The 26910-nt window shown below is 44.4% G+C and overlaps 1 protein-coding gene across 2 annotated transcripts in view; it reads left to right on the top strand.

Moving 5' to 3' along the window:
• The first annotated feature begins 15161 nt into the window (after positions 1-15161).
• Positions 15162-26910, top strand: part of LOC134611195 (receptor-interacting serine/threonine-protein kinase 3-like) — an 80583-nt gene continuing 68834 nt past the window's right edge. For both annotated transcript variants that reach the window (XM_063454834.1, XM_063454833.1), the window contains exons 1-3: positions 15162-15321; positions 24263-24416; positions 25069-25390. In XM_063454834.1, coding sequence (XP_063310904.1) covers positions 24283-24416; positions 25069-25390 — 456 coding nt within the window. In that variant the 5' untranslated portion in view covers positions 15162-15321; positions 24263-24282. The remainder of the gene's footprint in view (positions 15322-24262; positions 24417-25068; positions 25391-26910) is intronic.

The raw sequence follows: 26910 nt of genomic DNA, 5'->3' as shown, positions 1-26910 counted from the left end.
GGCTGTGTTTCTATGTAACTGCATGTGTGTACCTATGTGTCTGTATGTGTGCCAGTGTGTGTATATGTGAGTATATTTGTAGATGTGCATACATCTCAGCATTTCGCCTAAACTACACACAAATACAAACCTGCATCCAAATGTCAACACTACATACAAACACACCACCATATTAAAAAAGCACACTACAGAAAAATGCACGCCTGCATTCAAATGCCAATACGTGCAAACACACCTGTACATTCACTCACACATACTCCATACAAAAACATGTCTACATTAAAAATATACAAACACTGCTCAGTGCTAAATACATTTTAAAAAATTGTAGTGCCAAATAAAGGATCCGCCCCGGGTGCCAAATGCTCCAGGTACGCCCCTGGCTCTTGTGGAGTCCACGCCTCAACGCATCAGAGCTGTTTTGACAGGTGGTTTTAATGATGTGGCTGATCAGTGTATATATAATATGCACGTGATGCATGTATATAGAATGTGTGTGATGCATGTATACAGAATGTATATGCTCCATGTATATAGAATCAGGGCCGCCATCAGGGGGTGACAACCATAACGATTGTCACGGGCCCGGCGGCCCTGGGGGCCCCGGCCGCCCGGGCCCCACGTGTGGGGCCCATTGGGTGGCCCACACACTTAGGGCCACCCGATGGGCCCTATATCTTCAGGGGCCCGGTCAGCGATGTGGCCGTTGTATAGCGCGACCGGTCACTTCCTCCCAGCACACTCCGCGCGGGAGGAGCGCGCGCGCGCCTTTGAAGAGGGAGAGCCAGGCAGTGAAGAGGCAGCCGCACCGACTCCCATCATCCCCAGCCACCCTCCTGCAAAGAAAAGGTAAGAGACAGGAGGGTGGCTGGAAAATGAGCTATGTCTGTCTGTATGTGTATGCTGTCTGTATGTCTGTGTGCATGCATGTATGTCTGTCTGTATGTATGCATGTATGTCTGTATGCATGTATGTCTGTCTGTATGTATGCATGTATGTCTGTCTGACTGTATGCATGCATGTATGTCTATGTATGTATGTCTGTATGTATGTGTGTGTATGTATGTCTATGGATGTATGTATGTATGTCTGTATGCAAGTATGTCTGTCTGTAGGTATGTCTATGTATGTATGTATATATGTATGTCTGTATGTCATTATATATGTATATATGTATGTCTGTAAGTCAGTATGAATGTATGTCTGCATATTATTATGAACGTACGTCTGTGTGTATGTGTATATGGATGTCTGTATGCATGTATGTCTGTCAGTATATCTGTATATATGCATGTATGTCAGTCTGAATGCCATTATGAATGTATGTCTGTGTATGTCTGTATGCCATTATGAATGTATGTGTGTATGGATGTCAGTGTCTCTATGTCTGTCAGTATGTCTGCATGTATGAATGTATGTGTGTGTATGTATGTCGGTGTCTGTATGTATGTGTCTTTATGTCCTTGTGCATGTGTGTCTGTATGTATGTTAGTATGTGTCTGTCTGTCATTATGTATGCCTGTGTGTATGTCCCAGTATGTGTGTCTATATGTATGCCTGTATGTGTGTATGTCTGTTTCAGTATGTGTGTCTGTTAGTATGTATCTGTGTCCTTTTGTATCAGTGTGTGTGTTTGTGTCTGTGTGTGTATTCCTGTGGGCGGTATTTGGAGGCGTACCTAGTGCAGTGGCGGATTCAGGGGGGGGGGGCAACGGGGCAATTGCCCCTCCTCCCCCCCTGAGAAAACCGATGGTCTCCCTCTCCACTGCCAGCACATGCAGGTGCTAGCCCTGCAATGTGCCTGCGGGCCGGAGGGGAGATCAGAGATCTCTCTCCCCGGTCCGCAGGCACTATGCTGGCAGCCGGCGGGGGGAGGGAGAGAGGATCCGGGAGCTCAGCCTGCAGCTCCTCCGGGTCCTCCTCTTGCGAGCTTGGAGCGTTGCCGCGGTTACCACGGCAACGCTCCAAATCTCGCGAGAGTGAACTCTAGCCCTGGAGCTACGGGCTAGAGTTCACTCTCCCCAGTGGAACCACCAATGAATCCCACTGGGACCACCAGGGATCAAGAAATGTCCTCCCTCCTCCCAGTAAAGGTAAGAAGGGAGGGGCTACATAATTAATATTTATTTTAATTAAATAAATGTAAAAAAAAAGCATATTATAAAAAAAGCCCCCCATGCCTTATAACACACTCTCACACCCTACACACACATTGCCCCTCCCACACATATACTGCCCTCCCATTCACACACACTGCCCCCCATTCACACACACTGCCCCCCCATTCACACACTGCCCCCATACACATACACTGCCCCCTATACACACATACTGCCCCCCATACACATACACTGCCCCCTATACACACATACTGCCCCCATACACACACACTGCCCCCCCATACACACACACACTGCCCCCCATACACACACACACTGCCCCCCATACACACACACTGCCCCCCATGATACCGGAGAAACTGACGGAAGCCAAGCACAGAGAGATGGACACAGGTTTCTTCAGGAAGGAAGAGATTCTTTATTGGATCACCGATCGGGACTCAGAGGGACTAATGTCACCAAAATACAGCAAGTTCTGAGCCCCGGACAATAGTGCAGGCTCCTTACATAGGCACATAACTCCTCCCATATTAAGCTCCACCCGCACATTCTCTTGACCAATCAATACAAATAAGAATTAACTTCCTGCTTGACCGCATGGCCTGTCCAGCACAATGGAGGAGGGGAATACTATATCCTGTTTTCTTGCACATGCTCCGTACACTACTGATCGTATCTTGCCTTGTGCAACCAACTGATCGATACGTCAGCATATGCACGTACACATGCCACGTGGTAATCTCGGCCTACTAAATTTATTTTTACAGAGATTCCACCACATTCCCCCCTTTGATGCCTCTTGATATTTCACAATTACTTGAGGCATCACTTAACCTTGGTTTGCATACACCGCAAGTTACCATGAACCAGACCAGACTTATCTATGATGTGAATCTTCAACACTCATCTTCCTGCATTGGTTCTCCCTGATCTAGAGCCTTATATTTATAAATTGCCATTATCTGTGCAGCAGCCTTCCTCTCTGCTATATTTTCTATCAGGCTTTGCACAGACCTAACTACTAAGGGTATAAGACATGGCAAGAGTAGACACAACATTAAAATCAGTAGGACTCCACCTACCACTGCCTTAAGCCCTCCAAACCACTCATACCAGCTACCAAACCAACTACTTGGATTGTACCCTTTCCATACCTGAGTAGGCACATGCGCTAGTTTAACCATATGGCTAGTAAGCTCAGCTATTGCTTGCCCTTCGTCATCTATTTGAAGACAGCAATTGCTCAGGTTAAACTTCCCACATACACCTCCCTCTACTGCCAAAAGGTAATCCAAGGCTAATCTATTTTGGTATACTGCTGTCCTCATCCTGGTATTATGCTTCGCTAGAAGATTGAGCGCTTGTGATGTCTCGTTAGTAATGATCTCAACCACTGCCTGTAATCTTATAATACGGTTGAGCATATAAATTGGGGTTCTATAACCAAAGGTACCATCCTCTGCCCACGTGGCTGGCCCATAATAATCTATAATATGCTGGGGAGGCCATTCATCATCTTCCCAGGCGCCTATCTCTATGGGTCCCCTTTTCTTCCTATGATTCACATCATACACTTTAACACCTAAAGTCTCACCTGTTTCAATAGGTAACAAGAAGAAGGATGGTTTGAGCATACCCAACACACATGCCCCTTCCCAGTCCTGTGGCAACTCCGAATAGGCTTTCTTACCACAGATCCAGTACAAATTTGCTGGGGCTCTCCAGTTAGATGTGATGGATAGATCAAACCACACATCCTTTAAATTAGCGTATCTTGCAAACGGGTTAGATGGTTCTGAGACATTTGAAGCCGACCACCAAGTTGTATTCTTTGTATCATCATCATAAGCTTTTTGCCCTAGACAAGTTAATTCTCCTACAGAAGTATTATACATCATTCCTTTCCTCGCTATGCAAACATAACCTATGATGGAGGTCTTTAATCTCCACTCAGATTTACCTCTAACACTCATATGATAATCGGCTTGTGTAGATATTAATTGGTCAACTGCCTCAGAACCGGACATTACCTCCTTTGCTTCCCAAGGCCATTGGTCTCCCATGTTAGTACCTCCACACACATAGCAGTTGGTAGCATTAAGACTACCGGCAATACTTTCGGCTAAATCAATGAACAGGTTTTTAGCATTATGGGGGATCTTATTATCTATGCTCATCTCTTCATAAAAGGAATGGTACACTTGATGAGTTTGGGAGGATACCGTATCAGTCTCTATCCCTATAAACAATACTGTCCCAGGATCTAAACCCGTCCCATATATTTGGAACCCAAATAAATTACCATATTTATCTAAGAACTTGTCGGGGTTATTTATAAGTATATGGACTGGATTGCATTCCATAGACTTACAATATGGACTGGTAGGCAACTTAGTCACAATCATGTCCTTGTCTGCGGTCTGTCCCCAAGTTGCCCACCCCACACAAGACCAATATGGGCAAAAGTTATAATCTCTATTTGGGCATCTAGGGCTCACATACTTATTTTTACTACTGGGACAAATATATTTATCGTTAGACCCATACGTTCTCTCCCATCTAAGATCCCCACATACATTCCACGGCTTTCTACCACTCGATATCGCTTTACACGCATCAAATAGCAGAACACCTGAAGAATATACGGATTCTAACACCGTTTTGTTAATTAGGGTCCCCTGAGGATCTCCATTCCTGAGAGTCAACCAAATCGTACGGGGTTGATACTCTGGACTGAAGCACTTAGGTTCTCCTACTCCTAAATGGCACACACTATATTCTATATTTAAGTATCGACATCTTGATACATCTCCTTTACACTCGTATTGCGAATGCCAAATTAGGGTCTGGGAAATATGGTTACCTGTTCTTGTAGTCTTAATGCATACCTCACAGCTAGGAGTGTCGGTACCTCTACCTTCCTGAATATAAAAATACACATATAAAAACATTATCAGAAACACATCTTTCGTCGTCATCCTCAGTCTTCGTCCGTGCGAAGGCACCTCAGCTTCCAGGATGTAAGGGCTGCAGGGAATGGAGCTCTGCTCGTCTTCACAGGGGTCCCTTCGAGACTTTTCCTGACTTATACACTCGTTGGTGAGCGGACAGGCTTTATTATGGCCTTCTCACTCACTTACCAAATCTCTGAAACAATAAAATTTGTAATCCACAAGGTTCCTCGTCACTCCGACTGAGTCGTGCGCTTTAACCGGATCTTGCAGGGATTCTCTGGATCTGCTGTAGCTTGCCAAGAATCGACTGCTGCTGGTTTAACCCTGGAGTGATGTATCCACGGAGTCACTTCGGCTACTTTTATCGCTGTAGGGGTAGACAAAAGAACAACATAAGGACCTCTCCACTTGGGCCCTAACGGTACATTATTCCACTCTTTAATCCACACTTGGTCTCCTGGGTGGTAACTATGAACTGGGGGATAAATATTCACAGGTAATCTATCTTGTACCCATTTCTGTACCTCCTCCATAGTCTTACCCAACTCTACAACCTGCTGCCGGGTAATTCCTTCTCCCAACTGACTCAAATCCCCCCTTAAGTTACCAAGTACGGGAGGTGGTCGCCCATACATGATTTCAAAAGGAGAGAGGCCCATCCTTCTGGTAGGTGTACTGCGGATTCGCAATAGAGCTATGGGCAAGAGAACGTTCCACTTAAGTTGGGTTTCCTGACACATTTTAGCCAACTGATTCTTAATAGTTCTATTCATTCTCTCTACCTTACCAGAACTCTGGGGTCTATATGCCGTATGAAGCCTCCACTTTATACCAAGCATATGAGTCAGTTGTTGTAGGCACTGATAAACAAAAGCTGGACCATTGTCCGATCCTATAGAGCAGGGTAGTCCATATCGAGGTATTATTTCTCGTAGCAGGAATCTCACAACTTCTCCTGCTTTCTCCGTACGAGTAGGACATGCTTCTACCCAGCCTGAATAGGTGCACACAACTACCAGTAGGTAGCGATGTCCACCAGATTTAGGCATTACTGTATAGTCAATTTGTAGATCGGACATGGGGAGTCCCCCCATAAACTGGACTCCTGGTGGCTTTACTGGTCCTTGCCTTGCATTATTTTTAGCACACGTTACACATCTTCGTACAATGGCCTGAGTTAAGTTGGACAATCTTGGTATGTAGAAATGTTTTCTGAGAGATTCTTCTGTACTATCTCTCCCAGAATGTGTCCCGTTGTGATAGTTTTGGACAATTTCTACCGCTAGTGATGCTGGAATGACTATTCTTCCATCTTCTAACTGATACCATCTGTTCTCCAAATACTTTCCAGATTCAGTCTTTAGCCACTCCTCTTCTTGAGCTGTATAAACTGGAGTCCATTGAGACAGTGGAGTTGGTATAAGAGCAGCTATATGCTCCACATATTCCTGTCTTCCTGATTCAGCGGCACGCTTAGCTGCCCTATCTGCCATCCGATTTCCTTTGGTTACATCACCATCTCCTCTCAGATGCGCTCGACAATGTATAATACCGACTTCTTTCGGCTCCCACACTGCTTCCAATAGTTGTAGGATTTCAGCTGCGTACTTGATTTCTTTGCCTTCTGAATTCAATAGTCCTCTTTCTTTATACAAAGCTCCGTGGGCATGAGTGGTTAAAAACGCATACTTGGAGTCCGTATAGATGTTCACTCTTAAACCTTCAGCCAATTGTAACGCTCGTGTCAGTGCTATCAATTCTGCCTTTTGTGCTGATGTTCCTTTTGCCAGTGGCCGAGCTTCTATCACCATGTCTATCGTTTTTACTGCATATCCTGCATAGCGGATCCCTTCTTTCACATAACTACTGCCGTCGGTGTAATATTGAACATCGGGGTTCTGGATGGGAAAATCACGAAGATCTGGTCTACTTGAAAATACTTCATCCATCACTTCCAAACAATCATGTTGACTTTCAGTAGGTTGTGGCAAAAGGGTAGCTGGATTTAAGGTATTTACAGTCTCTAAATGCACTCTTGGGTTTTCACACAACATTGCTTGATACTTGGTCATACGGCTGTTACTAAACCAATGATTTCCTTTGTAATCCAACAACGTCTGTACCGCATGTGGGACTCGTACATAAAGTTCTTGACCCAGAGTGAGTTTATCGGCTTCAGCTACTAGCAGGGCGGCTGCAGCTACGGCTCTTAGACAAGGTGGAAGTCCGCTGGCCACTGCATCCAGTTGCTTAGACATGTAGGCAACAGGTCTTTGCCATGATCCCAAGTACTGTATCAATACTCCCACAGCCATTCTTCTTTGCTCGTGTACATACAGGTAGAATGGTCGTGTGTGATCAGGCAGACCTAATGCTGGGGCACTCATCAAAGCCTTCTTCACATCTTCAAATGCCGTTTGCTGTTCTTGAGTCCATAAGAAGGGGTCGTGCTCTGTACCCTTGATAGCTGCATACAGAGGTTTTGCCAGTATCGCGTAGCTGGGAATCCATATCCTACAGAAGCCTGCTGCCCCCAAGAATTCTCGCACTTGTCTTCTATTCTTGGGTATCGGTATTTGGCACACAGCTTCTTTTCTCTCTGGCCCCATAATTCTTTGACCTTCAGAGATATGGAATCCCAGATATTTGACAGTTGGCAAACACAACTGAGCCTTCTTTCTAGACACCTTGTATCCTGCCTTCCAGAGAATGTGTAGTAGATCGTGCGTTGCTTGCTGACATATTTCCTTTGTAACTGCTGCTATCAACAAGTCATCTACATATTGTAACAATACACACTCTCCTGGGATGGACTCGAAATCCAGTAGATCTTGACTTAGAGCTGACCCAAATAGGGTAGGTGAATTTTTAAACCCTTGGGGCAGTCTTGTCCAGGTCATTTGGCGTTTTGAGCCCGTCACAGCGTTTTCCCATTGGAAAGCGAAGATACATTGGCTTTCTGCGGCAATTCGAAGGCAAAAGAAGGCATCTTTGAGGTCTAAGACTGTAAAGTAAGTAGCCCCGCCCGGAATTAAAGCAAGCAGGTTATATGGATTGGGTACAACTGGATGTATGCTAACAACCGCATCATTGACTGCTCTCAAGTCCTGCACAGGTCGATACTCATCTGTACCGGGCTTTTGAACAGGCAGCAATGGGGTGTTCCAGGGGGAAGTACTGAATTTTAGGATACCATACCGTATGAACTTATCCAGATAAGATTGGATGTTCTTCTTAGCCTTCTGCGGGATGTGATATTGTCTTAGGCTCACTGGATAAACCCCAAGTTTTAGTTCGATTTTAATAGGTGGAATATTGCGGGCCAGTCCTGGTGGGTTGTTCTCTGCCCAAACTCCTGGTATGTTGAATAAGGATTCATCACTCCTAGGGTTTTGGCTAGTCAACGCTGTATAAAGTCGCCACTCTTCTTCCTTTGGTACAGATAATGTCATAATACCTGAAGGTCCATTAAACTTTAAGGATGTTGTTCCATTTGGTAGGAACGTAATCTGCGCTTGTAATTTGGATAGCATATCACGTCCCAGCAATTGGACTGGACATTCAGGCATGTAAAGGAATTGATGTTTTACTACGTGGCCTCCCAATGTACAGAGTCGACTTCTAAGAAGCGGTTTTGCAGCACTTCTTCCAGTTGCTCCTATTACAGTAATAGTTCTTCCAGATGGAGGAGCAACTAGGTTAGTCACCACCGAATGTTCAGCACCAGTGTCGATCATGAACGCACTCCTTTTTCCCCCTATTGATACATCGACCATAGTCTCCGCTCGACCAAGGGGGATGGAGCCCGGTCGGTATCAATAGTCCTCCATGACCGTGTCAGCCAATCCTACAAAGTCCCTACCTTCTCTATCGCGGGACCTTTGCGCTGCTGGATAGTACCTATCTTCCCTTACACTTCCTCTGTTCCCATTACTTCCTCTATTACCATTGCTCCCTCCGGGGCCTCCTCTACCTCTCGCTCTGCCTCTAAAGTTTCCGTAACCTGCCCTGGGTAGGTCTCTCTCGTACTGCTCTCTTTGCGGACACTCGTTTCTCCAATGCCCTTCTTCCTTGCAATACGCACACTGATTCCTACTCAAAGGCTCCCTATTCCATCTACTATCGCCTCTATCTGTTCCCCGTCTATCTACGCCTGCGATTGCTACCGCTAGCATATCTGCCTTTCTACGCATCTTGCGCTCTTCCTCTTTCTTACTTTCTGTTTCCCTGTTCATGTACACTTTATTCGCTACCTCCATTAGTTGGGTGATAGACATACCTGCAAACTCTTCTAACTTCTGCAGCTTGCGCTTAATGTCTCCGTAAGCTTGGCTGACAAAGGCGGAGTTTACCATTCGGGAATTATCAGCGTCTTCCGGATTAAAGGGGGTATACAAGCGGTATGCCTCCAATAATCGGTCATAAAAGACACTGGGCGCTTCATCACTTTTCTGAATCACCTCAACTGTCTTCGACATATTAATAGCTTTCTTCCCTCCGGCTTTCATGCCAGCAATTATAGCGTCTCTATAGGCTTTTAGTTGAACCATATCTGCGCCATTAACATTCCAGTCGGGATCGGTATTAGGATAATGTGTTGCGGCCCATGCTGCTGGATTGGCTTGGTTTAAAGCACGGGCTTCATCCTCTAGCGCTTTAATGGCCGCTTGGTTAATCCTAGTCCTTTCCTCATTATTGAACAATGTCATTAATAACTGCTGGCAATCAGCCCATGTCGGATTATGTGTCTGAACTATCGAGGTGAACAGATCGGTCATAGCTTGTGGTTTCTCAGTGTACGAGGAGTTGTGGGTCTTCCAATTCAAGAGATCGGTAGTCGTGAACGGGACATATACGAAGACTGGGTCAGCATATGCCCTTTGACCTGCGGCATCGAGATAGGCTGACCCAGGATTCAGACGAAGAGGCATCTGGTAATGTTTGAGTTGTTGGGTACCGGTCAGTTGTCGGGTTAGTATAGGACTACGTAAAGAGCCGTCGGTTAGAGGTTCCAGTCGGGGGGTAATAGGGCATGAGGATGTGGGAGCTTGATTTTGGGAAAAGTTGGTAAATAGAATACTCCCGGCCGAGCTAGAAGAAGCTTGACCGGAAGTTTGAAGTGGCGCCAAATCAGGATATTCAGATCTAACGGGGGTTGGTTCTGGTTCCGGAAGGGAAGGTTTAATACGAGGGGGGGTGGATTCTGTACTGGAGGAGGAAGCGGAAGTGGATGGGGGCAATGAGGGGAGGGGTATAGAACTTCCTGCACTCGCGTCACCTCTTCCTATAGGGAAGTAAGGGGGCGGCAAAGGGATCTCGGACTCAGGGGGCGTGTCCAAAATGGGCCTAACCATAGCCCTAGTGGACAAACAAGTCCTGGCCACCATGAGGCGACATTGCTCCTCGTGGCATATCTGAATCCATCTTGGCGAGTCGTTTACGGCCTGTCTCCAACAATCAATATATGGAAACTGTCCGTAAAGTTCAGGCCTCCCTGATACAGCCACGTGTACACGCTGTACCAGAGTTGGATCCAAACTACCACGTGGCGGCCATGCCGCAACCAAAGTAGGCCACTCCCAAGTGCACTAGGTGACCAAACGTACAGGAGACATTTTAACCCCAAAATCACATGTTTTAAATCCCTTTTTAAAATTCTTTACCATACAACCTAAGGGATCCAAAATCGTTGACTCCGACGCGCCCATACTTATCAATGGAACGTCGTTGACAACGAATACTATGCACGCGTTCTATTCAACAGTCACACCCGTTTCCTTCGGCAACAGCACCACGTGGTACGGTTACCAAGTGAAACGTACACAATAACACAATAAACACTCAGGGAATTCCCGTACACACACAGCTGTTACACCAGTCACTAGAATAATCAATATTATGCCCCTTGGCGAAACTATACAGTCACCCACGCTATAATTCTCTATATATGAATTACCCGTCTATAACACATCCCAGTAACATCGTCTTTTACAAACAGCGGTTACAGTACGGTTAGCATAGGTCAAAGCACAATTTAAGGTCACAATACAATTATTAGTAGTTATGGTGTTAAACATGCAATAGACGACAATGATTAGTACTTATATACAGTGTCAGTAAATATACAGGGTTATGGTACCGTGCACTATGATACAGCAACACACTATTAACACTCTCGCTAGACGGCTGAGCTCACGCTATCTAACAAGATATACACTTTACTAACAATCTTTAACACATATACAATCCCAACTAAATTATTGGCCAGTACCTTGAATGGACTACCTAAAACTATCTACACCCGTTTTGGTTAGCCACACTGCCCAAGCACCACATATAGCGAACTAGAGGGCGGAATTTACAACAGAACCCTCTTAGTCTATTTACTCTATCAAAAATCTAGTGGGTTCCAAATTTACACGCCTTCCCACTTAGCCAAGATAGGTTGAGATCTAGCGAACCGAATTTACACAGGCGCCGCTTAGTCTCCCGGTCCCTCCGACCTAGCGAACGTAATATACACCCTAGAACGCTAGTCTAGACAAGACACCGGTGTCCGGCTAGGGCTATTTACACAGGACCCCGCCTGACTCCAAACCAAATCAAACGGTCTTACTAAAGAGCGTTCGATTGAGCGGTGCGCCTTCGCTCCTTCCATCCGACAGAGGGGGCAGATTCCATACACAGATTTAAACCCCTTTTGGGCCTACCGCACAATCGGTATACCCCTAGTGGGTCCGCCGTCTAAAACAGCGGTCGTCTTACCTCCTCGTTCCTGAACCTGAGTTCACACTCATCGACGGGGACACCCCAGCACTTCTTACGTAGAGGCCGATGATCTCCTGGACAACAGACCAGTGGCGCCGAGACGAAGGGAGGTCCACGCAGAAGTTCAGGGGTGCAGCCGTAGAGAACGTGGGCAAAGATAGGCCGTCTCACGCCTCTGCCTCTCAGCTACCGTTGAACGATGAGCTTCCCGGCCAATGCACCAAATGATACCGGAGAAACTGACGGAAGCCAAGCACAGAGAGATGGACACAGGTTTCTTCAGGAAGGAAGAGATTCTTTATTGGATCACCGATCGGGACTCAGAGGGACTAATGTCACCAAAATACAGCAAGTTCTGAGCCCCGGACAATAGTGCAGGCTCCTTATATAGGCACATTACTCCTTCCATATTAAGCTCCACCCGCACATTCTCTTGACCAATCAATACAAATAAGAATTAACTTCCTGCTTGACCGCATGGCCTGTCCAGCACAATGGAGGAGGGGAATACTATATCCTGTTTTCTTGCACATGCTCCGTACACTACTGATCGTATCTTGCCTCGTGCAACCAACTGATCGATACGTCAGCATATGCACGTACACATGCCACGTGGTAATCTCGGCCTACTAAATTTATTTTTACCGAGATTCCACCACACCCATACACACACACTGCCCCCATAGACACACACTGCCCCTATACACACACTGCCCCCATACAAACACACACTGCCCCCATACACACATACTCCCCCATACACACATACACTGCCCCCATACACACATTGCCCCCCCATACACACATACACTGCAACTGTCACACACACATACTGACACACACACTGCCCCCCTAACACACACACTGCACCCCTGACATACACTGCCGCCCTCACTCACACACTGCAACCTTCACACACTGTCCCCCTCACACACACACACTGCACCCCTCACACATTGCACCACTCACACACACCACTGCTCCTATGCCCTATGACAGCCCCATTTCCCAGCAGACCTCAGGTAAGTTGTCAAACTGTTCTTAAACGGTTTGACTACTTACTCTGGGAGGGGGTCCCGGCACTATTGGCACCATAACCACTACACTGAGCTGTAGTGGTTATTGTGTCTGGATTATTTAGTTAAATAATCTACAAGTGCCCCTCCCGAGATCAGGCTCTGGATCCCCCACTGACCCAGTGGGCATATTTGGAGGCGGGCCCCAGGGGGCCCAGACCCTGAGCTGAGTTAGGGGCCCCAAAATTTCTGGTGGCGGCCCTGTATAGAATGTATATGATGCATATATACAGAATGTTTATGCTGCATGTATATAGAATGTATTTTATGTGTGTATAACATATGCCAAATGTATGTGCTGCAGAATGTTTGTGATACACAGAGCATGTATATAGAATGTATGCAGGATAGCATCCCTCCCAACTGTCCTGCTTTTGGTGGGGCAGTCCTGGTTTTGAGGCGCTTTAGTTCCCTGGTGTCCCGTATCTGAGTAAAATATCAATAGACTTGCTCGCAATGTACAGCGGGCACTAGTGTCATGCAGGGAGTGATTAAGAAGCGCTTCCTGCATGGTCCTCATAGCTGGGGGCTGGTCAGGTTGCCTGTCAGGTGGTGGACATGTCCCTTTTTCAGGCTGACATTTTGGATGAGGTGGCCTGCTCGTGTGTGAGTGTCACAAGCGACATGTATCACTGGCAATGCCCCCTTAAGAATTCCGCCCACCAGTCCCGTTTTTCAGAGGAGAAATGTGTGACGGTATGCAATGCAACCACTAGATACATACACTAAAGCCCAGAGTTGTAACTAGAAACCACCGGAGCTGTAGCGGAGTGCAATATTAGAATCCACGATCTCCGCTGGTATAACAGGTAAATCCACAGTCAGCGCTGAAAAGTAAGGCAATATCCCCAATCCTCCCAATAACCGGACGAAACACAGCCTGGGAGTCAACTAGCAGCTTTATTCAGAACTTCCAGTATTTATGCAAGTCCCCATGCAAGGGGTTGCCTTACTGACAAAGCAGGGGTGATACAGTAAGGGACTACATGGGGGACTTAACATTTGGTACATGTTTCCCATCAGGCACCGCTGCACGAGAGGGATACTCCCACTGAAATATACTGTTAAGTGGATTATCCCCTCGTGCAGCAGAACCGGCATTTCACATTAAAATCTGTAACTTGAACAATATTTGTCTATTTTGCACTAACAGCCGTTCGGTAGATAGCTGGGGTCTGTGGGCACGTTTCGTGGGAATACCGCTCAGATCCCAGCTAAACTAACCGAACGCCGCACGAAATACATTCATCTATTTAATTTGTTTAAAAAGTACCGAACACCAATGGGTCCCCCAATAGAAGAAGACCGGAGCTCCCGAACAGCCTGGAAGTACAGAGGTGTTCGTGCCGTCGAGTAGCCGTTTTTAGTTCCATGCACTCGATGACCAAACACCGCTGGGGGAGACAAAGGATCCAAGATGGCCGACCGCCGCGTGGTCGGTAGCCGAACGACGGCCACCTAAGAATCCACTTAATTACCGAATGCAACAATGTTGCAATCGGGTAATTGGTGCCACACGCCTCTAAGTGTGTGGGCTTGCGTTCGGTACCTAATTCGTTTCACGAACAGTCGGTAAAGTTGCTGTTCGTGAAACGACCATGTAAATGCTAGCGGCGATCGGCTGCTAGCATACGAATACCATAGAAATACATGCAACCATTCATTTACAGGCGGAATACAAAGTACATTCAATTACAACATATTAGCAGTGTGTAGGACAACCTTTAGGGAACTAGTTCCATAGTCTGAAGTGGCTAGGCTTGCCAAAGGGGTCCTTTGCGAAAATTTCCCCCCAGCCCCTCCATGTGTCTCATCCTCCGACTAGCCCCTCCATTTGTCTTATTTCCCCATTCTACCCAACAGCCCCTCCATGTGAAAGATTGAACATATTCAAGATTTGTATTATTTTGCTCTGCACAATGTTAGTGAAAGTCCAACATAATTCAACTGCATTTTACATGATACTGCTGTTTTCCCTAACTGCTTGTTCTTGTATCTTTTAAAAAAAAAAAATAAGGGAAAACTTGTAAGAGAAATAAATATTTACAAATATTTGAGACTTCAAATAGTTTTATAGTAAAGAACAGAAATATTATCAGCCCTCGACAGAAGGCATGAAAATTCCCAATAAGGAAGTCAACTTTGCTGACATTAAATGTAAAAAAAAAAAAAAAAAAAAAGCTTACAGAACTACCAAAAAGAGGAGGGGTAAAAAGTAAGGCTGCACGTCTTTCTTCCTGTAATGCCGGTTTATACAGAGGCCTGCACACAGCACAAAATCCATAAGACTGTGTTAATGCTTGCAGGTATGGTGGATAATGATTGCTAGGGAAGATCATACAGTGTAACACTGTAACACAAATGTAAATCCACCGCCATCACATTAAACAAATCGATTGACAAGTAAGTACATGTAAATGTATTTTAGTGGCCTATGCGTTCCTTGTAAATATAATAGTCTGTGATTTCAAAACGTTTTATGGTACTGTACAATTAGTCCACTTGCACCCCATCTATAATTGTGTAGGGTCCTTATAGCAATCTTAGCTTAGCTATATTACATAATAATAATTATCTTATCCATATCAACAGGCAACACTACAAAGTAAAGAAAGCCTGGAAAAAGATTTATTGATTAAACTGCTAGACAGAGTACTGTGTTAAAGAAAACTATTTTAAATGAAGCTGGTTGGGAAGGGAATTCGAAATGATTTTCCTTTAACGCTATATGGCCTTTTGTTTTGGCCCTATAAGTATATCCTGCGGTATATCTGCTTATATTAGGATGTTGGCTTGATATTAAGGGGAGATTGGACTTCTCTCTTCTGAGTGCTCACTCAATGGACCCAGCATCAGCATGTCTGCATCATAGACAATATATACACATATAATATATACAAATATACTAAGCACCAAATTGTAATGAATTACAATGTGTATTGTAAAATATAGGTTAGCAAATCTGTGTCTAGGCTGAATTCTAGAATAATCTCAAATCAATTATTTGTGTGTATAATTTACAATTAAGAAAAAGTGAGTTGGATACCCAGAAAGGGAAACAACTAAATGTGTGTCCAGGGGCGGCCAGACCAGGGGATAACCCTTACAAAAATGTATAAATAGAAAAGCAGACCTGATGGGTCAGAGAAAATAGGGCGCCCCCTAGTAAATACCCATTTTTCGGCGCCACTATATGCGCCTTCTTCTGAGGCTAAAAGTTTAGCCTCAGAAGAAGGCGCATGTAGTGGCGCCGAAACACGTGTCAGGCAGGCAGGGAGGATAGTTTAAGAGACTGTTTCTCTGGATGATTAGCTAGTAAGCTTAGAATTTTGAGCAAGTTACACTAGAGGCAGGGGGGAAGGGGTGTGTGTTGAGCAATTTCTTCCTTTTTTATTTATTAGACATCGTTGTATGGCTGCTGGTTAGTTTTTTTCAGCGCCACATGTCAGACATTCAATGCTCTTTCCACGCCAGATCTATTCCCTTGCCCCCTGAGGCTGTCCTCTAGTAGCTGTATCGTCTTTTGACACATTGTATCCATCTAGATCAGTGCTCTATCATACGGTACATTGACCTCCCTTGTTATCCTTCTTTGCTACAGTTCCCTCCCAAGTAGGCTACCTTTTGCTACTTTTTCACCCCATCAGATTCCGTTTTTTGGTTTCTGTTAGTGGGTGTTAGATGGAGGGTCTATTGCATTTTATAGGAATTACATTGAGGTACTAAATAATCTACTTAGTATCCTTTAGGTGATTCTTTTAGGATATTTATCCCCATCCAGCACGATCTCTTATTTATATCCTCCCATTTTTATTATTATTTTTGTTTTCTGTGTTCCTATTATAGGCATTTATATTTTTATACAGCAATTATTAAAAGTTATGTTTTAACCTCTGTATATATGTATGGGTATTTACTAGGGGGCGCCCTATTTTCTCTGACCCATCAGGTCTGCTTTTCTAATTTACAATTAATATTTCAATTAAGTACATTCCACAGTTCCACATTCCACATTCCACATTCTACAGAGACACTATAGGCACCCAGAACACTTCATTTTATTGAAGTGGTCTAGGTGCAATGTCCTTGCCCCTCTTAGTCCTGCAATATAAAACATTGCAGTTTTTTAGAAACTGCAATGTTTACATTGCAGTACTAAGACTGCCTAGTGGCTGTGTACCTGACAGCCACTAGAATCACTTCCTGGAGTTTCACGAGTTTGACATCCAGCATCAGAGGGCATCCAGAGTCATAGAAAACCACAAATGAAAGCATTGAGGCAATACCTTCATATAGGGAAGGTCTAATGTGTGTGCGGAGCTTAATGTTGGAGGAGGCGGACAGTGACCCCGAGCCGAGGAATATCGGCACTGGACCTGGGTAAGTGAATAAAGATTTATTTAACTCTTTATGGTGGGAACTGCGAGGGAAGGGGGGCCAAAGACCACTATAAAATTGGAAATACAGCTTCGTACTCCTAACACTAGTGCTTGCCTTTAATGAATAAACCTCTATAGTTTATTCCCTAAACAAAAGAATGTTGTGCAAAGAATTGAAAACAAAATGAAGTTCTAAGTAGTGGATTTGGAAACATGTCCAGTTCTGCTACAGTCCCAGTACGGCTATTTATGACTTGAATTTTGCAATTTGTTTTTGATGTTGCATTTAAGCATGTAGGTGTGAATTTTATAAGGCATGTTAGAGGCACACTACAGATGCATAAAGTAATTCCGCTTTCTGAAGTGCTTTATGTGTATGGAGTTTGTCATTTAAAAAAAAATAAAAAAGTTAAATAGAAATCAGCACTTTTACAAGTGGAAGCCAAACACCCTTTAGCTGTCAGTCATAATGCTGGGAAGTTGACTTCCAATCCCCTTAAGTCGACAGAGCATGCCTGCCTTACTGACTTCTGCCTGCCTAACCCCCCAGTACTACAGCTACAGACAGCAAGACAGCAGCTGTGCAGAAAAAAAAAATGTTGTGTGTGTTGGGGTACACCTACTAAATAGTAGGGGGGAATCAACTCAGCTTTTCTTTAATTCAAAGGAATTTTAAAGGATGCACTTGCAATTAGTTTGGACATTTCATATCCAGGCCCAGATTACAGCCATCAGGCAGCATTCGGCTTCCAACAGAATCAGATAGTTTTGCCCCATTCGATACTCGGCCCTTTGGACCTTAGGGGATAGACCCAATTATGCCCCATTGTGAATCAGTTAAATATATTATCAGGGCTCGAGTCCTGCAGGAACGCATGGGAACGGCGTTCCTGCACTTTTTACGAAGCAGGAACGCCGTTCCCGCTAGTGATCCTGCAGGCCCGGCCGTGCTACCTGCACACAGGGGCCATCACACGCTGTGTTCCCTCTCCAGCACTAACTCTCGCGAGACCCGCGGCTGTTGGAGCGTTGCCACGGGTTACCATGGCAACGCTCCGCACAGGCGAGTCTCGCGAGAGTTAGTTCTGGAGAGGGAACACAGCGTGTGATGGCCCCTGTGTACAGCGGCTGGCTCCCCCCACCGGACCAAGAGGCGATCTCCCCCTCCCTGACAAGGTAAGAAGCAGGGAGGGGGGATTAAAAAAAAATATATATAGACACATAAAGTAAAAAAAAAAAAAAAATGCTCCCCCCATCATCCAACACAAACACACACACAATCCAACACACACACATCATCCAGCACACACACACACACACCCATCATCCAGCACACACCCATCATCCAGCACACACACACACACATCATCCAGCACACACACACACACATCATCCAGCACACACACACACACCCCAGCACACAGCATCCAGCACACACACACCATCCAGCACGCACACACACACACCATCCAGCGCACACACACACACCCCAGCACACAGCATCCAGCACACACACACCATCCAGCACGCACACACACACACACCATCCAGCGCACACACACACATAATCTAGCACGCACACACCATCCAGCACGCACACACACACATATCATCCAGCACACACACACACACATCATCCAGCACACACACACACATCATCCAGCACACACACACACACACACACACACACACACCATCCAGCACGCACACACACACATCATCCAGCACGCACACACACACATCATCCAGCACACACACACACCATCCAGCACACATCATCCAACACACACGCACACAATCCAGCACACACATCATCCAGCACACACACTTCATCCAGCACACACTGCATTCATTATACACACTCTGCACTCACTACAAACACACTACATTCATTATACACACTCTGCACTCACTACAAACACACTACATTCATTATACAAACTCTGCACTCACTACACACACTACATTCATTATACACACTCTGCACTCACTACACACACTACATTCATTATACACACTGCACTCACTACACACACTACATTCATTATACACACTCTGCACTCACTACAAACACACTACATTCATTATACACACTCTGCACTCACTACAAACACACTACATTCATTATACACATTCTGCACTCACTACAAACACACTACATTCATTATACACACTCTGCACTCACTACAAACACACTACATTCATTATACACACTCTGCACTCACTACAAACACACTACATTCATTATACACACTGCACTCACTACACACACTACATTCATTATACACACACTGCACTCACTACATTCATTATACACACACTGCACTCGCTACAAACACACTACATTCATTATACACACTCTGCACTCACTACAAACACACTACATTCATTATACACACTCTGCACTCACTACAAACACACTACATTCATTATACACACTCTGCACTCACTACAAACACACTACATTCATTATACACACTGCACTCACTACACACACTACATTCATTATACACACACTGCACTCACTTCACACACTACATTCATTATACACACACTGCACTCGCTACAAACACAATACATTCATTATACACACTCTGCACTCACTACAAACACACTGCATTCATTATACACACTGCACTCACTACAAACACACTACATTTATTATACACACTGCATTCACTACAAACATACTACATCCATTATACACACCCTGCACTGCACTATATGCATAGGAGTGTAATTATTTTTTTTTAAGGGGGGGGGGAGGGGGCGGGAATCTTGGGTGAGTTCCCACACTTTTTTCCCCAGGACTTGACCCCTGTATATTATCTGTTACTCTCTCTACTTCCAAGTATTTCTTGTTACATAAAAAAACAACCACATTACATTAAAGGAACACTATAGTCACCTAAATTACTTTAGCTAAATAAAGCAGTTTTGAGGGGAGTGGCCTAACCACTGGAGAGGAAAGTCGCATGGCCTCAGAGCTCCGGCGAAACGACAAAAATAAACCCCTAAAAAACGAGACAAAGGGCACCCAAAAGACCCTAACATAGCTCTAATGGGCAAGAAGACGAAGAGACTAAAACCCGACAGACCCCAACAGGGGCGAAGCATCGGGGACCTCTGGCAGCAAGCACGAGGCGTCCAGGAGGCCGCAATGGCGTCCCTTCATGGCGGCTGCTCCGACTTCTCCGACGGAGTTTCGGATGAGGAAGATGGAGACCACATACTGACAACAGTGCGGCAGCCAACAGCGAGGACGGAGCCCCCACACAAGACACCCGATGCCGCTCCAGTGACGCTTGCAGCCATCAGGGAGATCATGGCGGACTTCCAATCAAAAATCTCGGCGGATGTGGCCTTGCTCCGACAAGACCTGCGGGGACTGACAGACCGTCTCGGTGAGATGGAAAATACTACGCAGACCCATACAACACAAATCTCCGAACTGAGGCAGACAGTTGAAGAGCTCACACAACAGAGTTGCAATCACGAGAAAAAGTTTGACTCACTAGAGTACAAACGAAGACAGAAAAACTTGAAAATCAGGGGAGTAGAGATGTCAGTACCGCCGGACGAACTCCCACATTTTGCAAGGCGACTCCTGTCGGCCATACTTGTGCCGAAACAAGCTAAAGCGACACAAATCGAGGGAATATTTCGTCTCCCAATACCTGCCAAGGCACCACCCGCAGCTCCGGGCGACATAGTGCTACAATTCCAAAGCATTAGGGACAAAGCAGCCGTATTGGCGGCCACCAGGGGACATACCCCATATAACTTCGAGGGGATGGCCCTAGCCTTCTTTGCGGATTTATCCGGGGGAACCCTCGCTTGGAGGCGGACTCTCCGACTCCTTACCTCCCAACTACGTGAGAAGAATATCAGCTACCGCTGGAGCCAAGCTCGGGCACTCATCATACCTCACGGGGAAACGGTCATCACCATTTATGACCTGCCAGAGGCAGCACTCCACCTGCAGGCGTTAGGACTGCCACTGGACTTGCTTCGTCCAACGAACCCACACGGCTGGAACCCCGAGGCCACACGGGACTTTGTACCCAGGGTCAGGGCCCACACCTCTCGGGCTGTGGACACATCCTGAACACACAAACGACCAACCCGACAAAACCGGGATGAACCCTGACAATACCTGGCCCCCAGCACAACTGGACCCCATCCCTCATGATGAACTGACAGCACGCCCACAACCTAGAGCACGCGGAGGCACAATACCCAAGCCTCTGCCACTAGGGCCGAGACAACGCCCTGACCCGCCACTTACCGTGGAACTGCTCTCCCACCACCTGTTGCCCCAATAAAGGGAACTTTTACCAACGGTGCCCGTAACCGGCCAACTCAGTTCACCCATACCTGATACCGGCACCCCAGCCACGGATTACCCACGGCTGACTTCCGCTCGACCAAAAGAGACTCATACCACAGTATTGCTTTTCCATTTTATTTTCCTACTGTTACACTCCCCCATTAGCTTTGCATTTGTTTATTTTTAGTCGGATTCATAAGTTACCAGGCATAGGCAACAGAGCACAAGCCACTCTCCAGTATGCTCCAACCGAGTTATTAATACCTAAGTTGATTCATAAAACTAATACTTTGTTTTACTTCCACCCACAAACTGTATATTTCTCTATTGTACTATCGCAGTTTAACTATCTTAGTTAACCAAACCCTGTTAATCCCCCTGAGAGTCAAAAAGTAGTTTCAGCTTTATTGTCATGGGGCCAAATATGGCAACGTAGCCAGTACGCCTAGGATTTCTTGTTTTGCTTATATACACCCTCTACAAGCCCATCACTACACCGGGGCTCTCCACAGCACGCTTCCCCAAGAGGTGTCATATAATCGCTATGATGCAGTATTTGCCCTTATGTCTTGTTAGAATCGCCCTTTTTTTAAATATTTTTAAATATTGTGTTTAACATGTATAACATGAGAGGCCTAGCCTGTGCCAACTGACTTTGTCGCCACAGAGGGGGCCCCAACGTGACATCCACTTACTGCTCCACACGACTGATATATGTACAACACAGGACTCCGCTCAGAACCTCGATCTAGACCTAAGCTAAACATGCAATAGATCACTACCTCTTGCCGCGTAACTGCTACACCGATAGACACAGTTTTCCTAGTCAGTGGGGAACGCCATGGCGCCCCAACATGTTTAAAATCTATTGAGGAACTGAAGGCTTACCCGTCCGTACACCTGAAAGCAGGTATAAACATCAGTAGGCACTGGTCAATGCTCAAAAGAATCATAATATAATACACGGTAATCGCTATGCCATAGCAGAGGCTAAGCTCCTTCACCACAGGCTGTTTACTACCCGACTTAACCGTATACATATATATAAAAATTGTGCTAGTATTTTCTTGTACCTTGATGTTATAATGTTTGAAATATGCTAGAGGATTACCTTTGGGGTACCTCACGAGCAATTGTTGTAAACTTACGCACTACAAAAATAAAGAATTTTAAAAAATAAAGCAGTTTTAGTGTATAGATCATTCCCCTGCAATGTCACTGCTCAATTCACTGTCATTTAGGAGTTAAATCACTGTGTTTCTGTTTATGCAGCCCTAGCCACACCTCCCCTGGCTATGATTGACAGAGCCTGCATGAAAAAAAACACTGGTTTCACTTTCAAACAGATGTAATTTACCTTAAATAATTGTATCTCAATCTCTAAATTGAACTTTAATCACATACAGGAGGCTCTTGCAGGGTCTAGCAAGCTATTAACATAGCAGGGGATAAGAAAATCTTAATTAAACAGAACTTGCAATAAAGAAAGCCTAAATAGGGCTCTCTTTACAGGAAGTGTTTATGGAAGGCTGTGCAAGTCACATGCAGGGAGGTGTGACTAGGGTTCATAAACAAAGAGATTTAACTCCTAAATGGCAGAGGATTGCAGCAGTGAGGCTGCAGGGGCATGTTCTATACACCAAAACTGCTTCATTAAGCTAAAGTTGTTCAGGTGACTATAGTGTCCCTTTAAAGCTAGGTTTTACACTAAACAAAGGGCAAAATAGAAACTTTATATGAAAATTATTGCTATTCAGGGGGTCCTAAAAATTTAAAATTATGTCAATGTCTGACTGACAGTCTCTAGAGACATCCTTAATAACACATTTCTCGCAAAAGGCGATTCTTTCATTTGCCAGGCTGCAATCATTTCTTTTACTATTAGTATTTTTACATTTTTTCGCATTTCAGTTGACAAATTTCATGCATACAATAGTTTCTGGAATAACTATTTGGACAAACCATAAGGCTCAAAAATTGGCCAATCAGTGTATATTTTTTGCAGTACACTGACCATTTTCACACTATTTGGTTCACAGATCAAGTGATAGTAAGTAACCAATAGAGGGAAAAGAGGAGCAGCAGTAACATATGATATGTATATATTATATAAATATACATATGTGTATTCCTAATGCCCTGATAGACGTTTGCCATCAATCATCTTTTCAGCTATTAGACATCTCTTTTGAGAAAACAAACGGAATTCCAAATCACAAAACAAAAGATTGTTTCATGATTTCTGTATACAGTCGTGTTGAGTTTGGGACTTGAGGCGAATCGTCTATTGCCCAAAATTCAGACAAATTGCAATCTGTCTAATACATAACTTTCTTAGTGCAAATAAAATGAGTTTGTGAAGTTGAGAATTGAGGTTTAAAATAAAACCAACCTAGTAGGCTATTCACAAAACTGTCAGGGTTATTCACTAAACACTGGATTTTGTCCAGACAGACAAAATCCAGTGAAAATGTCCAATTTCCGACTGGAAAAGCAATTCTCATATTTACTAACACCAATTCAGAATTCAGTAGGTCCAACCGGTTTGCAAGAATCAACTGGATATATTCAGTGTCCAGTTTAAAAGATTACGTTTGTGTTCTAAAATAATGACATTTGCTCTACTGCTCCCTAGGCGTGATTGGCTTATGAGTAATGAACCAACTGAAGAGTATCTCCTGGAGTTCACTGGACGAGGTTGAAAAAGTGGGTTGTGGAAGCTTTGGAACAATATTCAAAGCAAAGCATAAAGAATGGCAGATACATGTGGCTGTGAAGAAACTAAATGGGTAGGTTTAACTCTGAAAGGGAAATAAATATCTTGAGTTACAGTTCATTAGTATGGGGAGACTAGAGAGTGTATGTGTGTATATGCAGTTGAATCTTTATTAATTATATTTAGGAGTGCTACATGTTTAATATTATTTTCCACATATTTTATTGATGGACCAAGGCATACATGAACATTTCTGACATGTTTTTGATAATAAAAGAAAGTAAGATAAGCAACATAACAAGTGAAAGCAGCACGTTAGCATGGAAAAGGGCTGCTGCCCGAAACGTTTGCTACTTTAACTTTAACCACAAATAAATTGTGGTAGCACCTGGGTGTACACACCTATACTGGATGAGCAGGACTCTTGTTTGTTTTTTGGTTGTATATACACTGTTGGGACTTCAGTGTGGAGTATCTGCAGCACAGGTCTACGTAATTTTCTTTGTTTATACTTTGAATTTTGTAGGCATTTTTTTCCTCTACCTCACCCTATATATAGTGACAAGTGACAAAGAAGACATGGTATGGGGGAAAGGTGCATGTGATCTCCAAAATGTTCCTACTCTGCAGTTCTGTCTAATATGAGTTTGTCACCTTCACAAAATCGCCATGTATAAGGTATCTTTCATAATAAAAAAAACTTTGATCGAATCACTCTTTTCCAGAGATGTGTCCCAGGGTCTGCAAGAGCTTATTTCAGAGGCAAAAAAGATGAATCACGCTGCAGATAGTCCTCATGTTGTTCGTATGCATGGGATTTTGAAAGACGATACAGAGGTGGAACAAGGCATTGTGATGCAATACATGGAGATGGGCAGCCTTTTCTCGTTCCTTCAAAGACATGAAAATATTGATTGGGCATTAAAATTCAGAATAATTTATGAAACAGCACTGGGTATGAATTGGCTACATAATCTTTGCCCCCCACTACTACACTTGGACCTTAAAACCAAGAATGTCCTTTTAGATGAAGACTTTCATGTAAAGGTGAGAAACATGTACATTCTTAGGGATGAAAGTTATATCAATGTAAATGTTGTCCTCAAAAGGTTAAACAGAGGTTTAAGATTTTTCTTCCTAACTTTTAGGACATTCATCTACGCTCATGATCACATTCAGTCGCATTACATTTGGTAGCTACGGTTCCCTAAATATACACATTCTTTTACAGGCCGTGCTCCTATCAGAACACCTAATGACCTCAGACACTGCCTGCTGTTGTTTCATGCATTTTATAGTGTGGTTGTAGCTATGATCAACCACCATCTAGTGGATAAAAAGGCTATTGCACCTGAAAAGAAAGCTTTTAGAACGTGTACCTTTGCTCATTATTGATCGGTATAACCTGAAAGAGGCCTATTTAAACCTATGCTTCACACGTTGTACTTTCATGGTGTTTCCTAACTAAGAATATTACATTGTGTTCCTGTTAAATTTTTTTGCTAGGTTTGCGTTTTTGTTTTTTTTAATTTATTTTTCTGATCATGCCTGATCATAGCTGAACTAGAGAATTTTTCCATGTTCCCTGTAAATTTCAAATTTACTTGGAATTCTCACTTTAGTGGATAATCCTGATGAAGTACTTCAGTTTGCTGAAGTTTGTTATGAATTGAGTATGTCCTCTTTTTTTTTTATTTAAAAAAAAAAAAACAGGTTTCAAAATAAATCATTACTTTTCTGAATTATTTTTTTTCCATTCTTTATTTTAGTCGTGCATAGAATTAACAAGCAGTCTTGTGAAGCCACAACAGCAGGTGCAAACATGAAGAAAACATGTGGTAACAGGAATGTGGCATCAGAAACATTGCTCATTTTTTTTTATAGAAACAAGATTAAGTCACTATGGTTGTTATGTGATTGTTGGATTACAGGATATGTATGTCAACATCCAGTACAGGTTTCTAACTGCTTAACAAGATTTAACCATGCTTATTAAGGTTTAACCATGCCTAACCAGATTTAACCATGCCTAACCAGATGTAACCATGCTAAATAGGGTTTAAGCATGCTTAATAAGGTTTAACCATGCTTAATAAGGTTTAACCACCAGGGGGCAGCAGAACGTGGAGCTGATCGAGTTGGGTGTCCATATATGCTCAGGTATCTTAAATGCTTTCTGTGGGGAACAGCAGGAGGAGAGTCCACTGTAATAGGCACAAGCTTCTGGTATTGAGTAGAGTCCATGTCCCATGTCCATTGTTCCCTTATGTGAGCATTCGCCAGATTGTTAGCTGATCTTGTGTGATGAGGAATGGATGCACCCTGTTTCTCCGTCTTGTATTAGGCGCGGCGGCCATTTTGTTTTTTCACATGCGGTCTCAGGTTGGGCTTTCTGACGATCGGCTGTCATGTGTGGTCCATACGTCCCCGGTGGGGTCCAGGATAACCCCCCCGGCCCACAGGGGGGGGAGAACGGGGCCCTCAATAAGCATGCAGGAGGTCCCGCCGGACTAAGCACTTAGAGCGGCCGTCTCTCCCGCCAGAGCCTCACAGCAGGCCCCAATTCT

The sequence above is a fragment of the Pelobates fuscus genome, chromosome 5 (assembly GCF_036172605.1).
Source record: "Pelobates fuscus isolate aPelFus1 chromosome 5, aPelFus1.pri, whole genome shotgun sequence".
NCBI lineage: Eukaryota > Metazoa > Chordata > Amphibia > Anura > Pelobatidae > Pelobates > Pelobates fuscus.
This window is presented reverse-complemented; position numbering and strand designations above follow the sequence as displayed.